The sequence below is a fragment of the Sturnus vulgaris genome, chromosome 20, assembly GCF_052056855.1.
Source record: "Sturnus vulgaris isolate bStuVul1 chromosome 20, bStuVul1.hap1, whole genome shotgun sequence".
In the NCBI taxonomy this organism is placed as follows: Eukaryota; Metazoa; Chordata; class Aves; order Passeriformes; family Sturnidae; genus Sturnus; species Sturnus vulgaris.
The window spans coordinates 2530040-2556343 of record NC_142262.1 but is presented as its reverse complement, the minus strand read 5'-3'; the positions used below and the strand labels follow the sequence as shown (position 1 = coordinate 2556343).

Here is a 26304-nt window from a genome sequence, read left to right as displayed (position 1 = left end):
AAAGACTGGATGTGGCAACTGGTGCAATTTTGGCAAAGAGGTGATCAGTCACAGATTGGGCTGGATGATCTCAGAGATCTTTTCTAACCTAACTGATTCTGTGTTTTTATGATTTAGTCTCTTCTGCCATGCCTACAGTGAGAGGATCAGCAGACATGGCCTAAAGACAAGACATGGGAGATTCAGATTAGAGATTAGAAAAAAAGTCACTGTTAGGGTGGTCTGGCACTGGAAGGGGCTGCCCAGGAAGGTGGTGGAGTCACTGAATGTGTTTGAGAAACATCCAGACCTGGTGCTGGGCGATATGGTTTTATTGTTACAATGGCAGTGCTGGGTGGATGGCTGGACTTATCTTAAAGGTCTCTTCCAAACCTTAATGACTCCATGAAGTCATTCTCCACTTTATTTTTCATTACAAAGCACGTTAGAATTATGATCATGTGCATCTATAAACCTTTATCTCCATTACACAGCAGCACCCTGTGCCTGAATGTTCTTCCACTGCATTTCCTCGTGAACACCCTGGCACCTGCCAGAAGGTACAGCCTGGATCTCCTCCAGGAACGGTGCTGAAAAATCGTAATTTCAAGCTCAAATTCAAAGCGACTCGGGGGATTTCTTGAGGAAAAGGCAGAGTTTTACAAGCAAATTGTCAGTCTGGTTTAAAGGAGCTCGGCCTGCCAGAGCTGAAGGAGCGTTCGGACCAGGCCCTGACGCACCTGGTGGGATGTCTGGGGGTGCTGTGCAGGACCAGGGGCCGGGCTGGACGTTCCCGGGGGTCCCTTTGGGTGACTCGGCTCCGGCCGCTCCCGCCATTTCCTGTGAGGGGCCGGGGAGAGGGCGGGGCCCGCGCTGTGGGCGGGGCACGCGCCCGTCACGCGCCGGGCGGGAGCGTGCGAGGCGGGCGTGGCCGGGTGCGCAGGCGCGGTGCGGGGCGCGCGCGGCGCGGGCGGCGGGCGGGCGCTCCCCTCGCTGGCAGCGCTCGCTAAGATGGCGGATTTCCTGCCGTCCCGCTCCGCGCTGTCCGGCTGCTTCCCCGGCTGCCTCCTCACCAGCGGCGAGGCCGAGCAGCAGCGCAAGTCCAAGGAGATCGACAAGTGCCTCAACCGCGAGAAGACCTACGTGAAGCGCCTCGTCAAGATCCTGCTGCTGGGCGCGGGCGAGAGCGGCAAGTCCACCTTCCTTAAGCAGATGCGGATCATCCACGGGCAGGACTGGGACCGCGCGGCCCGCGAGGAGTTCCGCGCCACCATCTACAGCAACGTGATCAAGGGTGGGTGAGGGCGGCGGGGACGGGGCCGCCCTGCGGGCGCCGGGCCCGGCCGGGCCGGGGCGGGGAGAGGCGGCTCGGGCGGGTCCCGCGGGCCGGGGGAGCCGCGGGGCCGCCGCCGCCTCCTCCTCCCGCGCTGTCCCGGCGCCTCATCCTTGCCCCGGGGCCGGAGCGCAGCCCCTCCGGGCCCGCCGGGGTTGTCACCGCGCCGCTCGGGTGCGGCCCGCGGGGCGGCTCCGGCCCCGGGAGCAGCGGTTTGAGCTCGGGAGGTCCCGGGCTTTGCTTCTTGGTGCTGCGCTGGAGCGAGGCCAGAGAAGGGCAGCAGAGCTGGGGAAGGGGCTGGAGCACAAGGGGCGGCTGAGGGAGCTGTGGGGGCTCAGCATGAAGAACGGGACGCTCAGGGATGATCTTATCTCTTTCTGCAAGCACTGAAAGGACGCTGTAGCCAGGTGGGGGTCGGGCTCTGCTCCCAGGGAACCAGAGATAGAATGAGGGGACAGCGCTAAGCTGCATCAGAGGAGGTATATGCTTGACATTAGGAAGAATTTCTTTACTTCAGACACGGGAATGGGCTGCCCAGGGAGGTGGTGGAGTCACTGTCGCTGGAGGTGTTTTGAGACTGGACGTGGCACTTGATGGCAAGGTGGTGTTCGGTCATAGGTTGGACTGAATGATCTCAGACGTCTTTTCCCATCTAATTGATTCCGTGATTCTGTGATTTCCTGGTAATGCGAGTGCAGTAATGAGCGGTAATGGATGGGGGGAAGATGCACCTGGAAGTGCGTGAGGAGGAGCCCAGCCCTGTGCTCTCAACATTTTGCTGCAGTGGAAGAATTGCTGCCGTTGTGTTGGAAACTCGGCTGACACATCAATTAACAGCAACCCGCAGGCACAGCCTCTCTTCATAGATGTTTGCCAAAACCTCCACACATGGTTTAGGGGAGTAGTGGATACTTGATTTCACTGCTGTCATCCTGACTTCATTGGCCATCCTCACTCATTTTCTCTCTTATCTGAATCACTCGTTGGATTTTCAGTTTGAACGGTGTAATAGTTGGACAAAGTCTTAATGAAGTTTCTCAAAACAACAAAGTGTTGCCAGAGTCAGCCCCTGAAAATCCAGCAATTCTCAAAGAGAATTGTTTTACAAACCTGCTTATGAGTCAAGCCTGGAAAAACTATTGATAGCAGGGCAATAAAAACCACAAGCATATATGTCAACCAGGTTAAAGTTTATTTTTAAAGCTACTTCGTACTCTGTGAAAGTATGCACGTAGGAACTGGGCATCTGTCTGTTTTCCTGCAGTCACAGATAGATTTGACAGATAGCTGCCTTTGACAGAGAGAAGAATCATGGAAAGGAAGTGAACCTTGACAAAACACTGGCCCTGAATGAGTATGTTGCTGTACAGTCATTTATTGCCACATCTTAATTTCCTTATATCTCTTCCCATGCCTTCACAGTTGCTTGTTCTTTCTGGAGTTTTTATTTTTTCATCAGTAAGTTGAGTACTAGAAATCATTTCCCTGCATTTACCTTATAAATATGAACACCATGGGTTTATATCCAGAAGGTCTTTAAAAAGAAGTTTAAAATACTCTCTTTCTTCTAGAGGATATTTACCAAAACAATCACAGAAGTGGAGGGAAGCCTTTAGGTGATACGAGTCCTTCTGCACTTCAGTTATAGAACCATATTTTTAGCAAGTGCAAAGATTTTAGTACGTCTTAGTTTCTGAAAATATTAAAGGCAATGATAGAAATACTCTCAGTGATAGAGATTCTTTGTATCATTTGATATAACTGGATACAAAGTTGATAACACAAAAACTAGAGAACCTTGAAGCAAGACATCAGGTGGTTTAACATATTTTGAAATAAACGTTTAAGCACACTTTGTCTTGTACTCATGCCAAGTGAAAGAGTTTGGTAGCACAGGTTGGATAAACTTAGTAATTAAAAGTAACACTTTTTCAAGAGTTAAACTCACACTGTGGATATAATCCTGTTGATCATGGTCGTGTTCTTGAGACAGCAAACCTGGGGTTTGGTATTACCTGTAAATGCAGCGATTTGAGTCAGTTTTTTGGACGTTCCCTGATTCCCTGCGGGTGGGTGTTCCTATTGAGCTTTGTGCAGAGGAGCTGCATTGTTTGCCTCTGTGCAGCTCTGCGGGCTGGTGAAACAGTAGATGCTGAGAAACTCTGCTCACAGTGCTCTTCCCTGTCATCACAGGTGTGCGAGTCCTCGTGGACGCCAGAGAGAAACTCCATATCCCTTGGGGAGATCCTGCCAACCAGAGCAACGGGGACAAGGTGATGGCTTTCGACACCCGCGCCGTCACCGTGGCGCAGGGCATGGTGGAGACCCGTGTTTTTTTAGACTACCTGCCAGCCATCCGAGCCCTGTGGGCAGACAGTGGCATCCAGCACGCCTACGACAGGCGCAGGGAGTTCCAGCTGGTAAGATTTGCCCTTCAGTGTCTTTTAAGTGCCCCCCGTGTGATTTTGTTGCTGCGTTGTTTTCTGTGTGAGAAGCGACCCAGCCGCTTCCGTACGTGTTTTTGAGTGGTTGACTGTTAATCTGTGGTGTTGCATGCAGCTGCATTTAGTTACTTCCCCCCCTTTTTTTTTTAAATAATAATAAAAGAGATTCTGACGTAATCGTGCTCATTTCATATGTGGGAAAGCTGAGGTATTGAGGGCTTTTAAGTTTTGTAACAAAGCCGGTACCTGCACAGTATTTTTACCATATGATTATTACCACCCTTTTGTTAACTGATGCATCAACTTAAAAAACCAAGCCAAACAAAAAAAAATATTTGCAATAAAGACAGGCTTAATAGTAATGTGATTTTTTAAGAAAAGATATGCATGGGTTAATGAGAAGAATTTAAAAACCACTCCCTTCTCTATTCCAGTTTGAGCAATCTAGCAAACATTCCCTGTGTATACTTCCTGTTTAATTTTGAATGTCTGTGTTAATACTCGTGTAATGAGATTTTTGTTACATTGAAGTTCTCAGCTGAAGATGGAATACACAATTTAGTAGTGGGGTAGAGACAGAGTACACAATTCAGTAGTGGGGTTGGAAAGGAAAAAGAAACCTCTTGATTCTTGAGCTGTAGCTAGAACTGTCTGCAACAGCTGAACTCCTTTTTCTCCATTCCCTTGCAAATGCTGCAAAAAGAAATTTTAAAATTGAGTTTAATTTGATTGTTGGTTCATAGACTTATGTATGCCAGTGGCATAGGGTTTTGTGGGGGTGGGGGTTGAGAACCTTAAAATAGATTAAATCTGTTCTTGTAGGTCTCTCAAACATAAGTGGCTTTGTGTTTTTATATATTAAAAATAACCTTTGTGTTAGTGTGAATCTAGACAATAGCTCATGATGTCTCCTGTTGAGCTATTATGAATGGTTGTGTAATCATAGCCTGACTTAAAGAGGTTGTGTAAATATTCTATAAATATGTATTGCCCTGATCATGGAATGTCTTCTGGAGATTGCAGAATGGGCAGGTGCTGCAGTGGCCTATCACCTGCCCAGCCCTGGGCTGAGCTCTGTAAATAAGTTCCTAAGGAGACCTGTTGCTCCTTGAGTTTCACCTTCAGTTAATCATAAAAGAGTAATTGCTCTTCCATAGTCAAGATTCTGGTACAGATGTGACTTCTAGTGGTGTAATTGCTGTGCTGGAGGGATCTGCTTTAAAATCTGTTCAATAAAACAGTTTTGTCTTCGATTAAACATGTTTAGTGACTTCAGGCTGTGTAGCAAAGGGAAGGGAGCAATTACTGTTCTGTCATCTTGAGGCTCTGGAAAGTGGGTTCTTTCCATAACTGAAACATGTGCAGAGTTTCACTTTGAGTGGGTTATGAAGAATTTGTTCTTCTGAACCTTACAGCAAAAAAGCTGTTGCTTTCTTCTGTGAGTCCCTAAATCTTTATAATTATCTGCGAAAATATATATTTATCATGTTGTGCTTTAGGCAGAACTCAGGAATATTTTTTAGATGCTCTTAATAGCTGAGTACTGTCCTAATAATTTTTGAAAGCGAGGTAATTGCTTTATTTATACTTATATTACTTTATTTCCTAAATCCTTTCAAAATCTCAGCTGGACATATTTATGCCGTTATAAACATGAAGAGGAAAAAAAAAAAGCAGCTGAATGATGTCATTGTGTTGAGTGCAGGCAGTGTGATCTGTGCTGGCCAAGCATGAAGTCTCAGTTTTACCCCGGTAAGCTTCAGCTTAAGTTCTGCCAGAGCTCCATGTGGACAGCAGAACAGAGGGAAGCTTTTGGAGCAGTGTGGATTTTTGCTGTACCTGCTCCAGGCTTGGCAGGAGAGTGTTCAGGGAGTTCAGGTCTGTGCTGTGACAAAAAAGGAGGACACAAATGGTTAAGGAGGGAGTGACAGGCGTGTCCCAGTCAGGAGGTAGAGCAGGGGGAAGTTGAGAGAGACACAGACAGTTCAGGCGTGTCAAGTGCTGACTCTTGAACTGAAGGCTCCAGAATAAAAATTTTTAACACTGTAGAATGGGGAAAAAGAGGAAAATACTGTTCTGTTTCCAGTTCAGCTACTTGTGGCAAAAAATATGATGAAAGGAGAGATAACAGCAGTCATTAGATGAGTAGGAGAGAGGGGAAGTGGCACAAAAGTGGTGCAAAGTGCTGGGACTGACATGGTAGAGGGGCATTATTGGACTGTATCTGCTCTAACTTCTTTTCAGACTGTTGAGTGGGTTTAACTTTTCACTGGACTGAAGAACATTGCTCATTCTAGGATCACAGGCATAAAGTGGGGAAGTGTTTGCCGTGGGAATAGGACACTGGGACAGAGGTGAGCAAATGGAAAATGGAGCAGTGATGGGTAAGGAGGGAAATATGTCAAAATTTACATACAGATTCTGGAGGAAAGGTAGCAAGAATGTGTAGTGTAGAAGCCATTTGTAGCTTGGGCAGGCAGGAAGTACAGAGAAAAATGGTTTAAGATTGAAGTTTCTGCAAGAATATGGTTAAAAATTCAATATATATGCACAGCATATATGTACATTTGTGAGGGCTTGTTAAGCTGCTCTTGCTTTTTTCGTTTTTCTCCAGGGTCTATTACTGATGGTGTTGGGAGCCTAAGGAAACAATGTGATCTTTTTATAGCAGCAAAAGAAAAAAAAAAAAAGAACTTCGTTGTATTTTAATGGAATTAGGAATCAGCATTTCCATGTCTAGTTCACTGGAGTGTCCTTCCTCATTTTGTTAACTCAAGTGGTCATGGGATAGCCAATATGATTTATTTTCTTTGGTATAAAAATAGGGGCCTTCTGGCCACTAGCAGCAGCATTTATGAAAATTCATTAGGTCATGCTTATGTAGTGCTTTAAGACTGGAAAGAGCTAATTACAGCTTAGTGCAATATGTGCCACTTCAGTGCTTCTTAGGTGGTTAATGTTATAATCCCTCACATTTTATTACAAACCAAACTCATTCAGGTGATTGTTCTGCTAGCACAGGTAACTGCAGACTGCCCTGGCTCTGCAGCTGAGGCAGTTCTGTACCTTACACTGGAGATTGTGGTCATCCTCGGGCTTCCTCTCCTTCAGCTACCAGGCTTGTTTCTCTACTGGCCTCTCAGGTGGCTGAGAGGATGAGTTACAGATTTAGTCAGAATCAGCCCAGCACCTTCTGACACCTCGTTAACAGTTCACATTTCCTGCTTGGTTTCCGGTAAAAATCTCCTGAAACGACTTGGATAAACACAGCCATTCTGTTCATTCTGCAGCATGCAAACTGACTTACCTGGCCATTTCCTAGCTTTTGTGTTTGTGCTGCCGAGCTGTTCAGTGTGTGGCTGTGAGGGTTTGCTGTTCTCCTGGAGCTTTGCTCCGAGGCACTGGCAGCTGAGCAGCTCTTGGTGCTGTGGAACACTGAGCAAGGCCCTCATGAGTAAGAGCAGCCTTGTACTCCCCTCTCTTGTCAGTCATTTCTTGAGCTCGCCTTGAGAGCTGTTAACAGAAAAACATTTTGAAGTATTCTCCAGGAGTCTCCTTGTTCTCTGAGAATGGAAGAGTGTGATGAGAGCCGAGTTGCTTGGATGTGATAAGCTTTGAGTGTGTTCAGGGTTTGTTCTTGTTAAAGGGAACTTTTGGGTGGGTTTTGATCTTTGCTACCGGCAGTTGTTGATCTTCAGACAGATACTTTTTGTCCTACTTGCAAGTTATGCTGGATGTTGTTGGGTATTTTTAAGCCAAAAAGCTGCAGAGGAAGAGATGATGCCTTATTTTTGCCCACATTTGCATAGAACTGCAGACACAGATGGTACAGTAAGGATTATAGGATATGCTCTCACCTCTGGATCACAACTTTTTCTGTGGCACGTCTGCAAGTGCTAGATCAGATTATAGAAGACAGGAAAAGGCGTGTTCTGCTTGAAGTTACACTGATAGCTTTGCAGCAGCTTCCATGTAGCATTTTTCTGTTGCAGATGAGTATTTTTGGCAAGTATTGTTCAGTTTACTGGGAGATTGTATTGTATTTTGTCTTATTCTACTTGGGCTTTTCAGGGTTCTGTCTGAATATTGGTGGGGCTGTTGTACACACAGGAACATTAATTAAGCTCTACTGAAAGGATGAGTCCTCTAATGGATGCTGCAGAATATTGGGAAAGTTTATTCTTTCAGGTATCTTGTAATGTGCCTGATTATAGAGCCTGATCCTGCAGAGGTCAGTTGTATGTGAAGCCAGGCTAAATTGCCAGATGTTGAGGTCTTCCCCTTTTGGTGGGTGGATGCCCATCTTTTGGGACAGCTGTGAGGTCAGTGCACAAAGTCCCTCTGAAGTGACAAGTGTAGAGCCTGGAAAAAGAGAGTCTTACCTGTCATTCCCGAGAGTGTGTACATCGTGTTTGTGACAGTGACTATCAGAAGCCTTTCAGCAGCTTCTGCAATGTGTTGGTTTTCCTCCAAGTGTTCATCTCTTTAACTTCCCCACGTTGGGAAATAGGAATGACTTTCTCCTTGGATCTCCTCTTGAATCTGGGATTAGGTGTTCAGTTGTCCCACTCTACTACTGGGACATGACTGAGTGCATAAACTGTTGGGAGAAGGTTTCTGAGACTGACAGGAGAATCTTCATTACAGACATGAGATCCAGTCACCCAGCATTTCTCCAAACATTGACTGTTTGGGCATTTAATCACATAATTCAGAGTTAGTTTATTGAAATACAGTGTTGTAATTACACTGACTATTGCTTAAATTTCTGTGTGGAAACCCAAAACGCTGATGTTTTATATATGTTGAAATATGAATAGTTTTTTCCCCTTTCCCCAATCAATTCTCTGCCAAACATCAGATCACAGGATGGCTTGTGTGCAATGAGCATAACTCCTTAAAGCCCTTGGAAAAGGCTACTTGCCATCTATTGGTGTTAAGGTGAAAAGGATTTATCAAAGATTGTTGCTATAACCATGGAAAGAAAAGTACTGTACAAATTTATACTTTAAAATGGGCCATTCAAATCCTCAAGAGAGACTTGGATTTTTTGAAGATTTGCTGTTTTTCCAGCCCCAGTGACAAGATAATGCTGGTTTTGAGCTGGTATTAATAAGACTCCGTATAGGGATTAACTCTGGAGTCCAGCAGTAGAGGGTTGAGTGTCCTTACTCCAGGTTTGTGGCCAAAAATCCTTCAGTGTGTGCCAGTGCTCTGGAAGTGGGGATTGTCCATAATATTTCTGTTAAGCTGACTGATCTTCAGGTGAATTATGCTAACTTAATACAAAGTGCCATTTTTTATCATTTTCCAAGCTGGGATTAGATGGCTATTTCAGTCTCTGAGAGCTGAAATGCTTTCTGGGACTGCCTTCTCCCTTTTCCACCACTCTTTCTTTCCTGCCTGCTGTCTTTTCTTGTTAGCAGCAAAATATTGAAGTATTTGGAGAGTGGACTGGTCTGGTTTTACTGGAGAACGTCTTTGCTGTATTTTTTTCAGCATGTTGCTTTATTTCTTTTTTTATGTGTTTGGGGGTTTTTTTTGTTTGTTTTTTTTTGGTTGCTATTAAGCACAAATGTGGTTCTGAAATTGAGAGGTCTTTCAGCAGGAGCTGTCTTGATATAGATGTGTTGTGCCAGACCAAAGCAGGATGAGTTGTCTTCCAAAGGAATGCCTTTGGAGTTCTGTGTGCTACACTTGGCTTGTAAAAGCATTTATTTTCTGCATGGTTTCAGTGCAATCTCTAAGGATGGAATTCTTAATTTAAACTCAATCCAGATATTGAGTAACCTGGTCTAGTGGAAGGGGTCCCTGCCCATGGCCTCAGGTTGGAACAAGGGGATTTTTAAGGTCCCTTCCAACCCAAACCATTCTGGGATTCTGTGATCTGTTTATGGAGAACCACGGCTTTTAAAATGCAGATTTGCACAATGCAGTGTGGGAGCACAGAGGGATGTGTTCTTACACATACTCCATCTCCAACAAGCTGTGTTGTGTTGATAGTCATGTGTTTAGTTTCCTAAACATTTTGTTGCAGAAGACTAGAAGGTGACCTACTTCTTGCAGAAAAAGGGAATTCTGTAACCAAACTATAGTTAAATAAATATAAAATACAAATGCTCTTCTGAATATGAATATTCACATCTTGAGCATGTGAACCTGTCCTCAGCAGGTTGTTTTAAATCTCTGCAAATGTGTTAGAGGAGCTTTTGCTGCTTCTGCTGTGCAGTGTAACGTGAGCCCTTGGTACAGATACTCGTTCCAAGCTCATTTCCGTGCTCTCTACTCACCTGCAAGGTGTTACATGTTGGTACCTGCTGAGCTTTCTCATTACAACCTTTGGAATTTAACCAGCAGTGGCTGCACCCGTTCTGTGTCCATTTAGAAATGACTTCCTGAACACAAACCCTGCACAGGCCCAGGACTTGTAGCTGTCAGCAAATCTCTGTGCTGGCAAAACGTGTGGTATAAATACAATGTCATCCTCCATGTCTGTGTTTTGCACCTGAGGCAAAGAATAGAGAGAGATCTTCACGTGGAAATAAGGGATCCTTCAGGACTAAGGTGCCCTGCCAGAGGCAGTGTTGATTTGTGCTGCTGTTCCTCAATCTGAGTTCACTGTAACAAGGCTTCAGCCTCACAGGCTGGTGAAGTCTGCTCTCACCAGGCACATATTATACCCAGGTTGTACTGGGTGAGTGTTTTGGCTCTTTATTGTCCCAGAATTCAGTTAATGGTGAATGCTTTGATATCTGGGTTCGGGCCACACCTCTTGCACAGAGCTAGAAAAGGGGTAGGAAACTTCAGCTTGTGTTGGCTGAGGAAGTTACTTAAGAAAATGTGAGAAAACCCAAGTGCAGCTGACCTCACTCTGTGAGAAAAGCAATAGAATAACTAGTTGTGGGAAAGCAAGATAATCTCTGTGCCAGCATTGTGTCTGCTGGCACTTTTCTTTGCTAAGGATCTGAATTATCAAATTCAATTGAGAAGTTTGGAAGGTGCAGAACCTCCCCTTTTACAGAATAACAAGCTGTATACTCGCAGTCCTGATACCAAGTGGTATCTTGTATTACTCTGGAATATGAAGCCTTTATTTATATCTTAAAGATGAATAAATGAGTCATAGAACACAATATTAGTTAACTTGGCAGCCTCAAACTGTAAATAAAATTTATTTATTTCAAATAAAAATCTGAATAATCCTGGAGACTAACACTTATATTTTATCCCAGAGTTGCCTGATGGGTTGAATTTAAATAGTGATGAAGAAAAAGTTTAAGAGTACATCAGCAGCTAAAAAAGTCTTAAATTACTTCCAGTTTCTTCTCCGCTTGCATGTCTGCATTAACAAGAAACACCAGGTAATAAAGCTGGAAAAGTTGAGGAATTTTAAATGCAGTAAACACCCTGAATTATCCTCACATTAACTGACAACTACTTCAGAAAAGAAAATTTTTGAACAGTAAGAGGGAGTGAGCTGCCTTTTCCAGCACTCAGTTCACTGTACCATGTTGCACACCTCTCCATCATAGTCATTCCTGCCTTAAATTTCTTTTCCTGCAGAGTCTCCTCAGTTAATAAGTGAAATATCATGATCTTCTTCAGAGACTTAACCAAGGAACTGAAAAGACCCCGAATTCTTTCCATGGATCAAGGGTACAGGAATGTGTAATACCACATCGGTTTCTGTTTCTTTCTCCTTTGTTTAAAGATGCTAGAGAAATTATTTTAAACAAAATGCTGAGTTCTCTGCAGCCAGCCTGGGAGCACTTCTCTCTTTGGGCACATGATATTTTATCACTCACTGGTAACCAAATCAAGAGGATGCAGAATTTCCAGGGGTGGAAACAGTGCACTGGTACCATCTGTATTTGAAAATATCTACACAAAATTGTGGAGAAAAAAAGTAATGCAGGGTGATTACTAAAATTTTACATGTGAGTGGTATTGGGATCTTTAATTTTTTTCAGTAGCAAAGCTATATAGTTTCTCTAGTAATGAATTCATATTTCTTTCTTGCTTTAGTTAATTTATAGTATTAATTTAGTAATTAATTTATAGTAGGAAATGTTACAAGTGACATGAAATGTTTTCAGCCTCTTGCTGCTGTTCAAGGTGTCTTGTGTACTTTACTGCTACTTTGAGCTCTTTTAGATACAACTTCTAGTAATTTTTGAAAGCACCAGTATTTAGGTAATGATACAGGTAGATCTTTCACTAGACCCAGTAAATTATCACAGGATCTTGTCAGATAGCTTGGAACAAGAGCTGGCTTATGAGTGCATTATTGGCTGCAAACAGAAATACCAGAACTTAATTGAAATGGATTCTTCTAATTGAGACAGAGGAAGGAACTAAAAAGCATTTGGTCATCTGGATTTCTCATGAGGCTGAAATAAGAACCAAATGTACTTTAAAACTGAATCCTAGAGAAATGCATTGGGTCCAGTTCAGGGCTCTGATTTTGAAATGCTGTGATTTAGTGCAGAGTTTATGCAATAATGGACTTTTCAAGCATCTTCAAGTTCAGTATGGCCAGTTTTAGTGCTGATACATTTCCACATGCCAAATATTTGTCATGTTTTTGGGAGCCTTTGCTGGTCTTGTACAACTTGGAAGCAAGTAAAGCTCAAAATGATGGATGGCAGATTTGCAGACTCACCACTGCTCCAGCATTAGATTAAATGCAGTTGGAGTTGCAAACACATGAAGTCATGGAGCCAGTGGGTCAGTGCTCTGAAAGAAGAGCAAATGTTTACAGTCTGGTTCCAGTCTGTTTTGTGTGCAAAACATCTGAGGTTTATAGAGATGCTGCTCAGAGTGTAAATAGTAACTGGGAGGTGGCAGTTTCTCCTTGGTCAGTGCATGTTTTCATAGGATTTCTAGGTCTGTGTGTTCTGGGGCTTGGAGGATTGGTTTCCTCAATGAAATTTGAAAATCTTCTGCGAAGTATTGGTGTCCTTCCTAAAGTAAACTTTGTGGAAGAGGAGTTTGCATTGTAAATACTTTGGGAGGGAGTAAAAAGACCTTTGAAGAAACAAAGTGCACCTGATCCTTGCTTTCATTAATTTCTATTCAGGTTCTGGCAGACAGGAGCCTTTTGGTTGGATCTCTGGGTCTGTGGTGTGTCCCATGTGCCAGTTCATGTGTTCCTCAACCTGGCTCTGATCTCCACATCAGAGTCAACAACCTTGAGTTTGCTTCCTGTTTGAAAGCAGGGTGATCCTGAGGAAAATCATGGAATCCCAGAATGGTTTGGGATGGAGGAACCTTAAAGCTCATCTTGTTCCTCTCCCAACTTTCCACTATCCCAGCGTGCTCCAAGTCTGTCCAGCCTGGCCTTGGACGTGCCAGGGATGGGCCAGCCACAGCTTCTCTGGGCAACCTGTGCCAGGACCTCACAGGGAAGAATTTCTTCACTCCAGGATTAATGCTGTGGACTCCGAGGGTTTTTAATTGTTGGAAGGAGTCTCAGCTTTTTCTAGAATATGTCACATCCAGATTTCCAAGCAGTCCTTCAAAATTAGAAATACAATAGCAGAATGCCTGGTGTGGAGAAATTGTAGTTTTGTAGGCTTTAGTGGAATGCTTTTTCCTACCTAAAAGCTGTAGTGAATGTGCATATTTTTGAGCAATTAAGAATCTGGCAATTAAATTCCACCAGGAGAGGGGAGGGATACCTAACTAAGAAAATTGAAATGGATTTCTTCCCTCATAGGAGAGTAATTGAAAACTGGAACTGTTTGCTCTGTGGTATACTGGTATGCAGATTAACTTCTTTTTAGAGTTTAATCATGTTTTAATTAATTTAATTGGAGTGGCATGGTCTATATGAAACTGTGTAAATGCTCTACTGATGGGAGACAATCTGAGTGTGAGTTGTGTGAGTCTGGCCCTTTGGAGGGAGAGCACTGCTGAACTGGGAGCAAGAAGGAGCAGCAGCTGATGCTGGAGCCTTGTTTGGAGTATTTAGTTCCAGGCTGGCTTGGTGACATCCTTCTGTCACTCTCAGGGTATGGCAGATGTCCCCAGCTCACAGGTGCTGCAGGGATGTCACAGTGCAGGCCCTCAGGTTGGCGTGCTCTGTCTCCCTCCATTTGTTATCCACATTTTGAGAATTATGGATTAATTGGATTACATAGTAAATAGGGGATAATAGATTAAAGGGATATTATTGGGTTAAACCCCTTCTTAAATCCCTTCACCTTTCTTAGTTAATACCGTTATGTAAGTTAAAAATGTCAGTCATGAAATAAACTTGGTGTGACTCCTCCCTTGGTGCTTTTGGAGTTGAGCAGCCCCCATCCAAAGTGATCCAGCTGTTGCAAACACAAATTCTACTCTGCCACCAAAAGGTTTCACAAAAGATGGCTTCTGTGAGTCAGGACTTGAACCTTTCCTTTTTTAGGACAGATATTCAAGTTTGTGTGACCAAACACGAGGCAGGTTTCACTTCTACCCCGTGTGACGCAGTTCTGATGGCTCTGAAAAAAGGCAAACGCTGCTCGAGCCGCACGCAGCGAGCTCTGAAAAGGGGAAATGGGTCTGTGCTCTCAGAGCTGGGCTGAGCTGTGACGCATTTGTGATGGGTATTGATGAGGAGCAGCTTTATTTTGTGCTCCTGTATCAGCAACTCTGTCTGAACTCTGTGTTCTTGCAAAAAAACAGGAATTAATCCCAATGTGCTGAATTTTATCTCTGGAAATGGGCAGATCAAGTTTAAATGACTATTCAAATGGTTGAGCTGGAAAGAAAGAAGCTGGGAGATGTGAGATGTCTGATCTTGACACACACTCTCTGTGTTTCAGCCCTTTTAAGGCTGCTCCATTCATGTTTCCACAGGCAGCAGTGCCATTTTCCAGCAGTTTGCCCCTTGATTTTGTAGAGTTTGGGATTAGTTTCACATAGAACAGTTGGCTTCTCTGCACATGGCCACAGTAATGCTCATGTGGGCATAAATGAGGACTGCTGTGCTTTGGCCATAATTAACACTTAGAGAAGGGAAAACCTCTCACAGGAAAATGTGTTTTGTGTTAGTGCACACTCAAATATTTTGACCTCATTTTGCAGTTTGGGAAGTAAATATACTGCTGCTTACCTGAGCCTTTTTGCCTAAATACCTTCAACATCACTGTGAAAAATTAGTTACTCTTATGCTTATTGTAAACTTCCAGAATGCTGCTAATGCTGCTTGAAGAGTGAGTGTTAAATCAAGTGTTAGAGCATGGAGTGGCAATTCAGAAATAAATTGTTTCCCCTCACCTTAGGAGATAACAATCAAGTTGCTGGATTGCTGCTCTAAAACATGGAAAGTGTATTATTAAAGTTTAGTTCCTTGAGTAAACAGGTTGTAGGTATGAATGTGGGGAAGTTTTGTCCTAGTCTGTTGACTGGGGCATATTTGAAAGAAGAATCCTCTTCAAAAAGCATTGGGAGGAGTGATTGGAAAGAGAAATTGTAGAAACCTGAAAGCTGTGAAGGAACCAAGATTGTTTCATTTGCCTCCCAAGTCTGAGACCAGCAAAAGAGACCAAACCAGTTGAATGTCTCGACATGGGACTTGGTTAAACCTGCTGGTCTAACAATCAAGACAGTTGTGGATTTGAGCTCATTAATGTAATTAGGATATGCATTCATGACATAAATATATCATCTGGATCATCTCCCTCCTCTGTGTAATGCTGAGGAGATTCCCTGTTTGGGTGGAGGAGGTTGTGCCCTCTAATCTCCCTTCCTCTGGGAATCTGCATTGATTGATTTGGTTGAAACGTTTCTCCATTTATTATCCTTCTGTTTATTACTGTCATTTCAGAAGACATCTGCTAAAACTTCAGTGGCAGCAGTTTCATTTGTAGTCAGTCTTCTTTTAAATCAGCTTAGGGTGGAGTGGCAAGAAAAAAAAAGATTGGTAAAGATTGTTTCCTTTGCCAAAATCCTCACATATGGATTTTCCTGGATTAAGCCCCTAGCAGAAAAACACCCTGTACATAATGAAGTGTTTGCTATAAGCATTACTAGGGTGCTGTAAAATGCAGAATTTTCAGACTCTGCTTATTTCTCCATCATCTTCCTTCAAGCTGATTCTCCAGTGTTATGGATGGTTTGGTTTGTACACAGCAGCCTAAAAACACTGCAGTTACCTGTTCTTACTCTAAACAAGGCTTGTAAAAAAGCTGCTTTTTGGTGGTGTTTTTTTTGTTTCTTGTGTTTTTGTGGGTTTTTAATTAAATAAAATAGGAAATATTTCTTTCTCTTTTTCAAGAAGTTCAGGTAAGGTCAGGAAGAGAAAATGTTCGGTGGTTCTTAAAGTTCTAATATAGAGCTACTAAGTTATATCTCCTGTTTTCTTAAAATATCTCATTTATTATTTTAGATACTTAATAAGCCTTGTCAGTTCAGTATGTTCCACTGAACTTGCAGCCAAACCTAGATGGTTTGATAAATTGTTTCTTTCTTTAAACCTTGTGATGGCTAAATCTTTATTTGATGCTTTTTCTCTTTCTCTTTTTTCTTTTCTAAGCAATTGCTAGTGGAAAAAATGCAGTGTCCCTGATCCCCTTGAAGAGCTCAAAACCCATTTGGCTATGCTAAGGTTTCAACAAATCATATTTAGATTGCTGACATTGTTTTCATGGAAACCAAATAAATTGGTGTTTCCTGGGTTTAAAAGATGTGTTCATCTGGTGTGTATTTCATGTAGGTTTTTTTTTTTCCCCTTCCCTCCCCCAAAAATATTTTTGTGGTTACTTTGCTTTAGGCAGTAACCAGACAATGATCTATGTGCTGTGTTCTGCTTATAAAAGATACCTGCTCTGGTTTACTGGAGATGACCACACCAGCAGCTATTGGCCTACAACTAAATGACCAACTCTGCTGTAACCACGTCTTTGTAAAAAGAATGAATTATAAAACTGGAGTTATTTCATTTCACAAATAGTGAAATGCAAAGTTGTAGGGGAAGCTGCTGTGGTAATGTCAGGCACCTTGATAGGAGTGAGGTTTCAGTGTTTTCTTGTACATTCATGATGAAGTGACTTGGCTCTCTCAGGGAGGATCACAAGGCTCCAGGAGACACAGGCTGGTTTGACTCAAACCTTTCTGAAAATGGAATAGTTGACAGTTATGAATAAGGTTACTTAACAGTCAACTTCCTGTGGTTTACATGCATTTCTGAATCAGGAGGAGGCTGAAGGGCCACAGCTGAGACATGTATATTCCATCTGAACAAAAAAAGAGCATCTTTCTCAAGCATTCAAAATGGGCTGCTTAAAAATCCACTGTCCTGATATAATTTAATAAAGTTTGAAACAGCCAAAGCAGCCTCCTGTGACACCAGCAGGTCTCTGAAGCTGATGTGTGGATTGTTCATTCTGCTGTATCAGGGTGTGCTCAAGAAGTTTGCTTGATTGCAGTACCTCAGTATTCATTTGAGATGTGTGCCCATGCCTGTGTTGGATTTTGTCCTTGGATTGGCATCTTTGGGCTGTATTTGAAGTGCAGCAGAGAGGTGAGCAGGGATGAGTTGGGCTCCGTGGCATGGTTGGTTCCTGCAGTGTCACTGCTGGCCTTTAGAGATCTGCATTTCCAAGCTGCTCAACAAATGACTTCAAAGGGTTCATCTGCCCTTAAAAGTGAAGGTTCACCTGTGACTGGTTTAAGATTATCACACAGAATGGTTTGGAGGGACACCTGCCATTATCCCAGGTTGCTCCAAGCCCTGTCCAACCTGGCCTTGAACATTCCAAAGTATGCAGCATCCACAGCTCTGGGCAACTTGTGCCAGTGCCACAGAATCCTCAAAATAAAGAATTTCTTCCTAACAACCAATCTAAACCTACTTTCTGTCAGTGTGAAGCCATTCCCCTTTGTCCTCTCACTCCAGACCCCTGTAAATAGTTTTTTCATTTTTCCTGTATGCTCCCTACAGGTACTGAAGGCCACAGTTGGTGACCCCAAAGCCTTTCCTTTTCCAGGCTGGGCATTCCCAATTCTCTCAGCCTTTCCTGGCAGGAGAGGTGCTCCATCTCTGTAATCAGCTTGGTGGCCTCCTCTGGACTCCCTCCAACAGGTCAAGGTCCTTCCTGTGCTGGGGGACATCACTGTATTTTTAGCTAATCTTCAAATTTCCGTCCTATGTACTCACAGAACGTGGGTGTGAAGACAACAGGAGTGTCATGGAGAACTGTGGGGGTTTTAATGGGGGCAGATTGTTCAGTTTCTCATTTCTGTCTAGATTTTGCCCTTGATGTGGCTCCTTTGTGGCATGACACCACAGATGGATTGCAGAGCCACGTGGCAGGGCTGGACATGGTGAGCCACACTGGCTTTAGTGGGACACAGTGGGGAAACCCAGTTTCTTTTTCCTAGTCATCTTGGGTAAACCAGAGAGTTTACAGTTTGTCAGAAGGGAGATTTTAGGTGACAGTTATTGAGTACAGCTATTTAAATATAGTCACTGTCATGGATTTACTGATTGGGGTCTGGTTCTCTTATCTACCAAAAAAGCAGCCAGCTTCTAGCTGGCTTTGTGGCTGTTGTTGTACTGGGATGTGAATGGTTCCTTTTCTAACTGATTTTTAAAAATAGGTGGCATTAAGGCTTTCCATTGTTGTTGTGTGCTGAGTTTTTCAGAGTGTTTCTCTTCATTATTGGATAAAATAAAAAATTTCACCCTTTGGGAAGAGATTGAAGCTTGGCTGCTTTGTAATGCTGCCTCTTTGAAGCTTGTTTAAATGGGTCAAAACTCTCTGGTTCTCCAGTAGTGCATTCTGATAACGATCTGTTCAGCAAGGTAGTTTGCTGTTCAAGACTGTCTGTAGTTAGCAGAGCTCAGCCTGCTGACAGCAACATGTCCAGGGCAGACAGAAAATTACCACTGGACAGAGCCCTGGGTTGTGGCTCTGTGATATGGATGGGTGGCTGGAGTGGGATGGAAGAAGAGATGATGAGTTTGAAGCTGTTCTAAGTTTTTAATTGGTATGTAGATGAGTAAAAAACAGTGAATGAACAACTTTTGTCCATGGTTACAGAGCTGAGTCATTTCCACAGCACTTGCTGTCTGAACAGATTTTTATGAGGGGAGAGCCCAAGCAGCTGAGCCCATGGTGTGGAGGAGGGAAGCTGGAATGTCCCTGCCTAATGAGCTTGGTTATGTTGTAACTGATGGATTTAATACTTCAGTCTCTTCAGTTTCAGCATGGCCACCTTGATGTTTGTCTGCCACTGTCTCTGATGGTGACAGCCCAGAAGTGGAGCTGGCACCTCAGTGTTCCCTGGCAGTGCCTTTGCTGCTGGATGCGTGGCTCTGGAGTGTCGCTGTCACTGCAGGCCTGTGTATTTTGCATTTGTGATTTCAGGAAATCCCCTCTTTTGGAAAGCTGCTTGTGGGGATGTTTTGTGACCTTTCCAGGCTGTGGTTTGCTTGTCTGTTCCAGCTGCTCCATCCATTGCAGTAGCTGCAAGCCCTGGGACTTAAAGGAGAGGTAGTAACTTCCACATTAACAGCAGAGTTAATGCTTCTTTAGGGAGTAGGTATTGCTGTAAGTCATATAAAAAAGCTGTCTAAGATTAAAATGCATGTTTGTATGCACACACACACACAAATTCAGCCTCTGAGGCCCAGGTATTCCAGACTAAATACCTGCACTTACTGAGTCTGAAATCTGTCTGATTGGTATGTAGCCAGCCCTGTGGGGAAGGGAAGATTGCCAGCTCCTATTGGCACCTAAAAAAGAAATTAAATCTGACCTTAAATTTTATTTTGCCTTGGTATTCGGCTACAGACAGTGGTTTTAGCACCTAGAAGGCCTGAATTCTGATCCTGTTACTCCTTCTTGGGTAGCTTGGTGGATTCATGCATCAGGGTTGTTAATTTTCTGTGAAATAGGAATGCACTTGCCTGTACACCTTCCTTAGAGGATGAGGCTAGAATAGATGCTGGAAAAGATACAATGCTGCTATCATTGCAAGCAGTTGCTGCTGTGTGCTACTAAAATGGGGTTCCTGCTGCAGTTTGTCACTTCAGAGAAAACAGGACAGCTGAGCCAAACAGGAGGTAAAATAAGGTAGAAGAGGTGTTTTGGGCTCTCTCCCTGCAGGTGTGTCAAGCACGAGGCATGTTCCAACCAGAGCCCCAGTCTTGCCTCATTAAACATTGATGTTCAAATTGCACACTTAAAGGTGTGGTATCCACTTCTATTATGTAACTTATTTTAGTGCCTGGAAAACTTGCAAAGGTACCTTGCTGATGTGTTTGCCAGAACCCTTTTTGGCCTCTTATTTACCCTGCTCTGCTCAAAGTAGGTGCTTAGCTGACACAGTTGAATAGTGAGGTTTATATTCTCCCTGGATAAAGTTTGCAGAGTTCAGATTGAAGTGAAGGGAAGTCATTATCAGGGTGTAGCTCCTGTCCTAATTCACTTGTCTGGATTAGGTGTAGTCAGCCTGGCCTCAGATGCTGCTTGATTTTCTCATCAAGAAAGCTCAGTCAGAATTCTTGCTCTTCCACCTGCAGTGTGAAAACACAGATGGTTTCTTTCTGTACTTACTCTAAAATGAATAAGTTACAGCTGGTAATTAAGAGCTTCCAAAAGGAAGCAGATTTGGGCTTCTGTGAGGATGCTGAGAACCTTTAAAATGTGCTTTCCCCTGCAGTGAGTTCATCAGTACATTCCTATTGCAAGTGAACTCAGGTGCAGCAGAATCCATGGAACAATTCCTCCTTAATCCCAGCTCCCTGATGGAGTTCTGCAGGGTTGACTGTGGTTCAGATTTACCATGAAACAGTCTTTAGTTCCGCATTACTGGAGGGATTAAAAACTGCAGCTACCCTTTGCCAGGACAGGGATGACTTGAATCCAGAAGATAAATCTAAATAGTGAATGTGATATCATGCACAGCAGCCTGGAGCTCTGCTCCTCAGCCAGAGTAAGATAGTCTGGTCCAGCTTGGTGTCTGATGGGAAACGTGTGTAAAATGTTTTGTCTGCTCTGGTTTCTCATCCTGTGTTCTGCTCATCACTCGCTGTGCTCCAGGGAAGTACCTGTGGGAATGAGTCCTGGGGCCCTGCAGTATAAATGAACCTTCTCTGGTGATTAATCCCTGTAGCTGAATGCCTGTGTGTGCACACTCTGCAAAGCCTCGGAGGAATTAAATGTTTCTTTTCATAACGAAGGTGTGGCTGCTCCATTGATGCTCCCTGTGGATAACACTTGGATTTATTTATCAAGTCTAAACTTGGAAAGAATGTGACTATTATAAATGTGCCTTTTATGCTTTTAAGCTTAAATATTAACTGGCCTAAGCATAAATCATCAGTTGTGTTCTTAGGATAGCTGCTTTTAAAAATGGCAGTGATTAAAGCTTACAACACTTACATGTAGGTTTCAATAAATTATCTGGACTTCAGAATGTAAACTATTGGGATCAAGGACGTCGCTTATTTAAATAACTCTTTGATTTGTTTTTAGGGGGAATCTGTAAAGTATTTCTTGGACAACTTGGATAAACTTGGAGAACAAGTAAGTCCTTTTTTATTTTTCTTTCCAGTCTTGAGTTTTAAGTAGTCTTTGTGATCTCTGGGTTTTAAATAGATGAAATGTAATTAGTGTCTACTTCAATAACTTTATCTTTAGTTAACTCGCACTGTCGCAGCATCTCAGCAGTTCATCAATGACATGTCAGAAGCATGGGGCAATGCAAAGGCCAGGAGACTTTCTGGAAATAAACCTTCTGTCAAAATTGAGCAAAAAAACAAGTTATAAATGTTTGGCCAAGCAGGAGAGTGTTAAGGTAGCTTTTCAACACTAAATGAAATCCAAAAAAGACTGGGTTTGAGGTTATGTGTCCAGCTAGGAACTCTGAGTTAAATCACTCACAGGTCAGTGGTACTTCCTAGGAATATCTACTTTAACATAAACTCAGTAAAGAGTAAAGTCTATTTTTTCTGGAGAAAAACCTGAAAAGTCTATAGAATAGTTTTTTAATAGAACTGTCAATTAGCACTTGAATAATGAAGGTATCTGCTGATGCTCATCAGTTGTGGATTGCAGGAATGGCAATGTGGAAAAACTGTCTTTAGAACAGGAGTTTTAATATGGTGCTTGAACTCTGTGGGGAGGCAGTTTCTCCATGGTCAATCCCAGCTGATGGTAACAAATGAAGGAATCCAAACCAATTCAGTGAAACCCTGTTACATTATGCTTAATTTCATTTTTCTTTTTAACAGGTTAAATTTTAAGCCAGACTATTTTTCTGCTTGGAGCTGTCATTGTTTTAACTAAAGCACTGGTTGTCATTGTGCTTCCCAGATCTCTGGCTTGAAAACTCCCAACACTTGACCTGTGAATTTGGGTTTGGTCTCGAGTTATAAGACTTGCACTTACTCTAATGAACTGCTGAACTCTCTGCCAGTGGTGGATTTCTCATGGTCTTTGAATCCAGTGCCTTTAAGTTTCAAAGGGTTGAATTTTTACCCAACAATATTTGATAGAGTTTTGCAGCTCCATTTCAAAGTTTTTCATGGAGAAACTTTGGTCCATTCTTTGATTAAACTGTGAAACCTAATCAGTAGTTGGATTTTTAAATATTTTTATACATGCACACACTTACTACAGGTCTTATGTTGCTGTGGGAGTGCTGTGAATTACAGCTTTTCTGGCTTCAAGTTGAACCAAATGGTGTTGAGAATCAGAGGAACTCATCAGGATCTGCTGTTGTAAAAAATGTCAAGTCTTTGAGGAAAAAAACCTAAGTTTTGTTACTGAAAGTTTTGATAGGTTTTCTGGTTTATTCTTATCTATATTCAAGACTCTCTAATGACTGTTTCCCCAAATTGTAAATAAAAGTATTTGTTCTTATCTGATGCAACTGGGCCGACTTGCAACTAAATTGCTTCTAAACATATATATCTGCAATTGTCGTGCCTCTTGGCAAAAGGGAGCTGATAACAGCACTGAGGGAAAAGAACTTAATGTTCAGATTTAATCAGATCAGCAAAATAAGAGTATCTGACAGGCAGACATGCGTGGGATCTCCTGGATTCCTTGCAAATGTGTGTTGCTATTTCAACTGCCAGTGCAGACTGTATGTATCCAAAATACCTCCCAGACTTGGCTTTCCATCTTGTGATTGGATCTTAGTCATGCCTTAAATTGTAATTTGAACTAGGCAAACAGTGATGTGATAGCCAAAAGAGTTACTGATAACCAAAGGAACTCCTGTAGAAGAAGCAGGCTGCAGTGAATTTGAGGAAAGGAGATAGGAAAATCAGGAAGAAAGCACGTGTTCCAAATCAGTGTCAATGTGAGGATGCTTGAGGGGAAAAAAACCACTTATTGACAATGGTAAAACATTGAAAGAACTTGAAAAATAATACTCAGTGCCATCCAAGGAAAATACTCACCTGATGCTGTAGTCTTCAGACATGGAAAATGAGATCAGCACTGAGAAAGAGGCAAGCAGCTTGTATTCCAGGGATCTAGGCATGAGGGAGAAAACATAATTGTCCTTCAGAAAGATACCTGAAACACTGAGAGAGTTCCTGAGAGTTGTTGTGTTTAGTCTCCTGTAGCTAGATGGTGGCTACCAGCACTGAGCTCACAGAGCCCTCATTTGCTGCCTGTTGGTTCAGAGTAGCCAATATCCATGGTAAAACATGGAATGGTTTGGGTTGGAAGAGACCCTAAAGATACCCAGTTCCATGGTAAGTCTTCTGTGCAGGTAGAAGTAGGAAGCACTTGAAAGGATTTTCTTTGTGGCTGCAAGTGTGGAAGGAATTTTCAATGAGTAATAGTACTTGAGAGGGAATTTGTCAGGAATTCTGGGGATAAGATCCTTGTTCTTGAAAGCTCTACTGAACAAACATTACAGGCCAACTCCCAGGAGAGTTTGCTTTGTGCCCTTGTTTCAATATTAAAGGTGCATGTGGCTTTGCCTATTGTATTAGCTGGCTATATTTATTTATGTAATTTAATAATTTCAGTCACTCCTGACCTTTCCTAAAACGTTTTGGTTTTGTTCTGAGAAGTTGAGACTAACTTCCTGAAAAACAAAAGAATATACATTCCTATTTTGAAGCTGGAATGAGTGTTGAACCTGTAGCACTTTGCCTACACGTTGACAGTCAGCTTTGCTAAAATCCCTTCACATGTGCCCAGTGACATTTCATAGTCCCTGCACTGCTTGTGCTGATTGTTTTCCTCTCTAATTTCAGGAGAAAAGACCCAAGATATATTTAACAAAGGGAAAAAAGTCTTACCACCCTTTAAAGTTGTTCATTAATCAGGCAAGGAGGTGACAGCACCTCTTTTGGTCAGTTTGGAGGGAACTTGATGTTGCTTTAGCAGTTTTCTCCTCCAGATTTCAGTGCTGCAAGCAAAGGCTGCAGGGTGGGGAGTCTGTGCTTCAGAGCTGCTTTGTAATTGGTGCCACGATAAAAATCAGTGCCTTAGTCATGGGCACCTCGGGAAAAGGAACCTGGAGTTCAGACAAAGCCCTCTCTCTCTAGTTTCACTTTGGAACTTACAGGGTAAAGCAAAGTGAGCCCTTGAGTTTTTGGAATTTTGCACTCGCTTCATGAGTTTTAAATTCTATTTTTGTGGTTTGAACTTGCCTAGCTGCCTTAAACTTGGGATACAAGGACTGAAATAGCCACGGTGCTGTGTGCCTGTTCCACCACCCAGCTGACTGGTTGAATCAGACTTTCTGCACCATGGTCTTACTCATCTTTATAAAAGCTCCAAGTGTGGGAACTGGCACTGTCAAAGGAAGATTATAGATCATTCATTTTTTTACGGAGAGACTGAAATTCCAAAACCTAAATCGTGCTCTCTGAAATGGTGAGAAATGCTGGGAAAATGTGAGGAACAGTTTCCATCACAAGTGAATAACAAGGTTTTGAAGTCCAGCACAGGCAGCTGTGTGGTAGAAATGCACTTTGCAGATAACAGACTTGGACCATAGATAAAAGTGTAATTCTAGGAATGAAGAAATCCCCAATCCAGGTGTTGAATTTCGTGCTGTCAAAAGCTGACTAATAAGAATTCCTCTTCCTGTAGCATTTGCATCCTTTGATAATGTTCATGTAACAATTAAAAAAAAAAAAGGCTCTCTTGAGTGTCTCTAGAATTCTGGGGAAGGGTGGGCTGGAGAACTTTGGGATACAGCTGTCTGTGTCCCCCAGGCTAGAAAGGCACTGCTGTCCCCAGCTCTCAGTTTCTACTCATTGCACAGTAAATTGTGGGCAAAGTCAGGCAGTGTGAGCTCACCAGCGTGCACTGATACAGCAGGATGCAAAGATGCGTGGCACAAACACAGGAAGTTGCTTAGGTTTTAGTTTTCAGACATAATTGATTGCTTTAAAGTTATTTAGTGGAGCAGCTGTTTTTTTTCTGGAGGCAGTCATGCACAGGAGAGCACGGGAGGAATGGAGAGCCCACAGCTGGCATGGGATATCCCATAGTTGCTGATTTGAGAATCCATTTGCTGCATTGTAGTGTTGGGCAGTGTTGTGGGAAGAGAATGAAGGAGGCATGAAGTGATCCAGAATGAGGGAAACTGGCATGAGGAATTGCTGGTTCACCTCTGAGGTTGGTTATGGATCCTCGTCCTGTGGCAGAGGGAAAGCTTATGTTTTTTGGGGTGCATGTTCTAATTTACTAATTTAATTAAATTGGATGTGTTTCCTGCTTTGAGTTCCAGCTCTTTCCCAAGAGCTCCAATGTTAGCATGGAAATCCACATCCATGTCTTTTAATTGAAAACCTTGTCCTGTTCCTGTGCAAGCTGCTCTCTCCACTGCAGCTCACCTCCATACCCATGATCATATCCTAATCAAACAACTCTCCTTATTTTTGTAGGATTACCTTCCCTCACAGCAAGACATCCTACTGGCACGAAGGCCCACCAAAGGGATCCACGAGTACGACTTTGAAATCAAAAATGTCCCTTTCAAGATGGTCGACGTGGGCGGCCAGAGGTCGGAACGGAAGCGGTGGTTCGAGTGCTTCGACAGTGTCACATCGATATTGTTCCTCGTGTCCTCCAGTGAATTCGACCAAGTGCTCATGGAGGACCGGCAGACAAATCGCCTCACGGAGTCCCTGAACATTTTTGAAACAATAGTCAACAACCGGGTGTTCAGCAACGTCTCCATCATCCTCTTCTTAAACAAGACGGACTTGCTCGAGGAAAAAGTACAGAAAGTCAGCATCAAAGACTATTTCCCAGAGTTTGAAGGGGATCCCCACTGCTTAACAGATGTCCAAAAATTCCTGGTGGATTGTTTTCGCACGAAACGCCGGGACCAGCAGCAGAAGCCCCTGTACCACCACTTCACCACTGCTATTAACACAGAGAACATCCGGCTAGTGTTCCGTGATGTTAAGGATACCATCCTGCACGACAACCTCAAGCAGCTGATGTTACAGTGATGTGCAAAAAGACTGGTTTATTTCAGTAACTCTCGTGTGTTGGTTTTTTTTTTTTTTAACTAGAAGTTTACAGCAGGAGTAGAGAAATCCAGATCCTGTCAGACTTCTTGATATGTGGC

The 26304-nt window shown here is 43.0% G+C and overlaps 1 protein-coding gene across 1 annotated transcript; it reads left to right on the top strand.

Annotated features, from left to right (window-relative positions):
• The first annotated feature begins 927 nt into the window (after positions 1–927).
• Positions 928–26214, top strand: GNA13 (G protein subunit alpha 13). The gene is made up of 4 exons (XM_014882762.2): positions 928–1273; positions 3506–3732; positions 21225–21275; positions 25613–26214. Exons 1-4 carry the CDS (start codon positions 991–993, stop codon positions 26183–26185), a joined length of 1134 nt encoding a protein of 377 aa, XP_014738248.1. The 5' UTR covers positions 928–990; the 3' UTR covers positions 26186–26214.
• Positions 26215–26304: the final 90 nt, after the last annotated feature.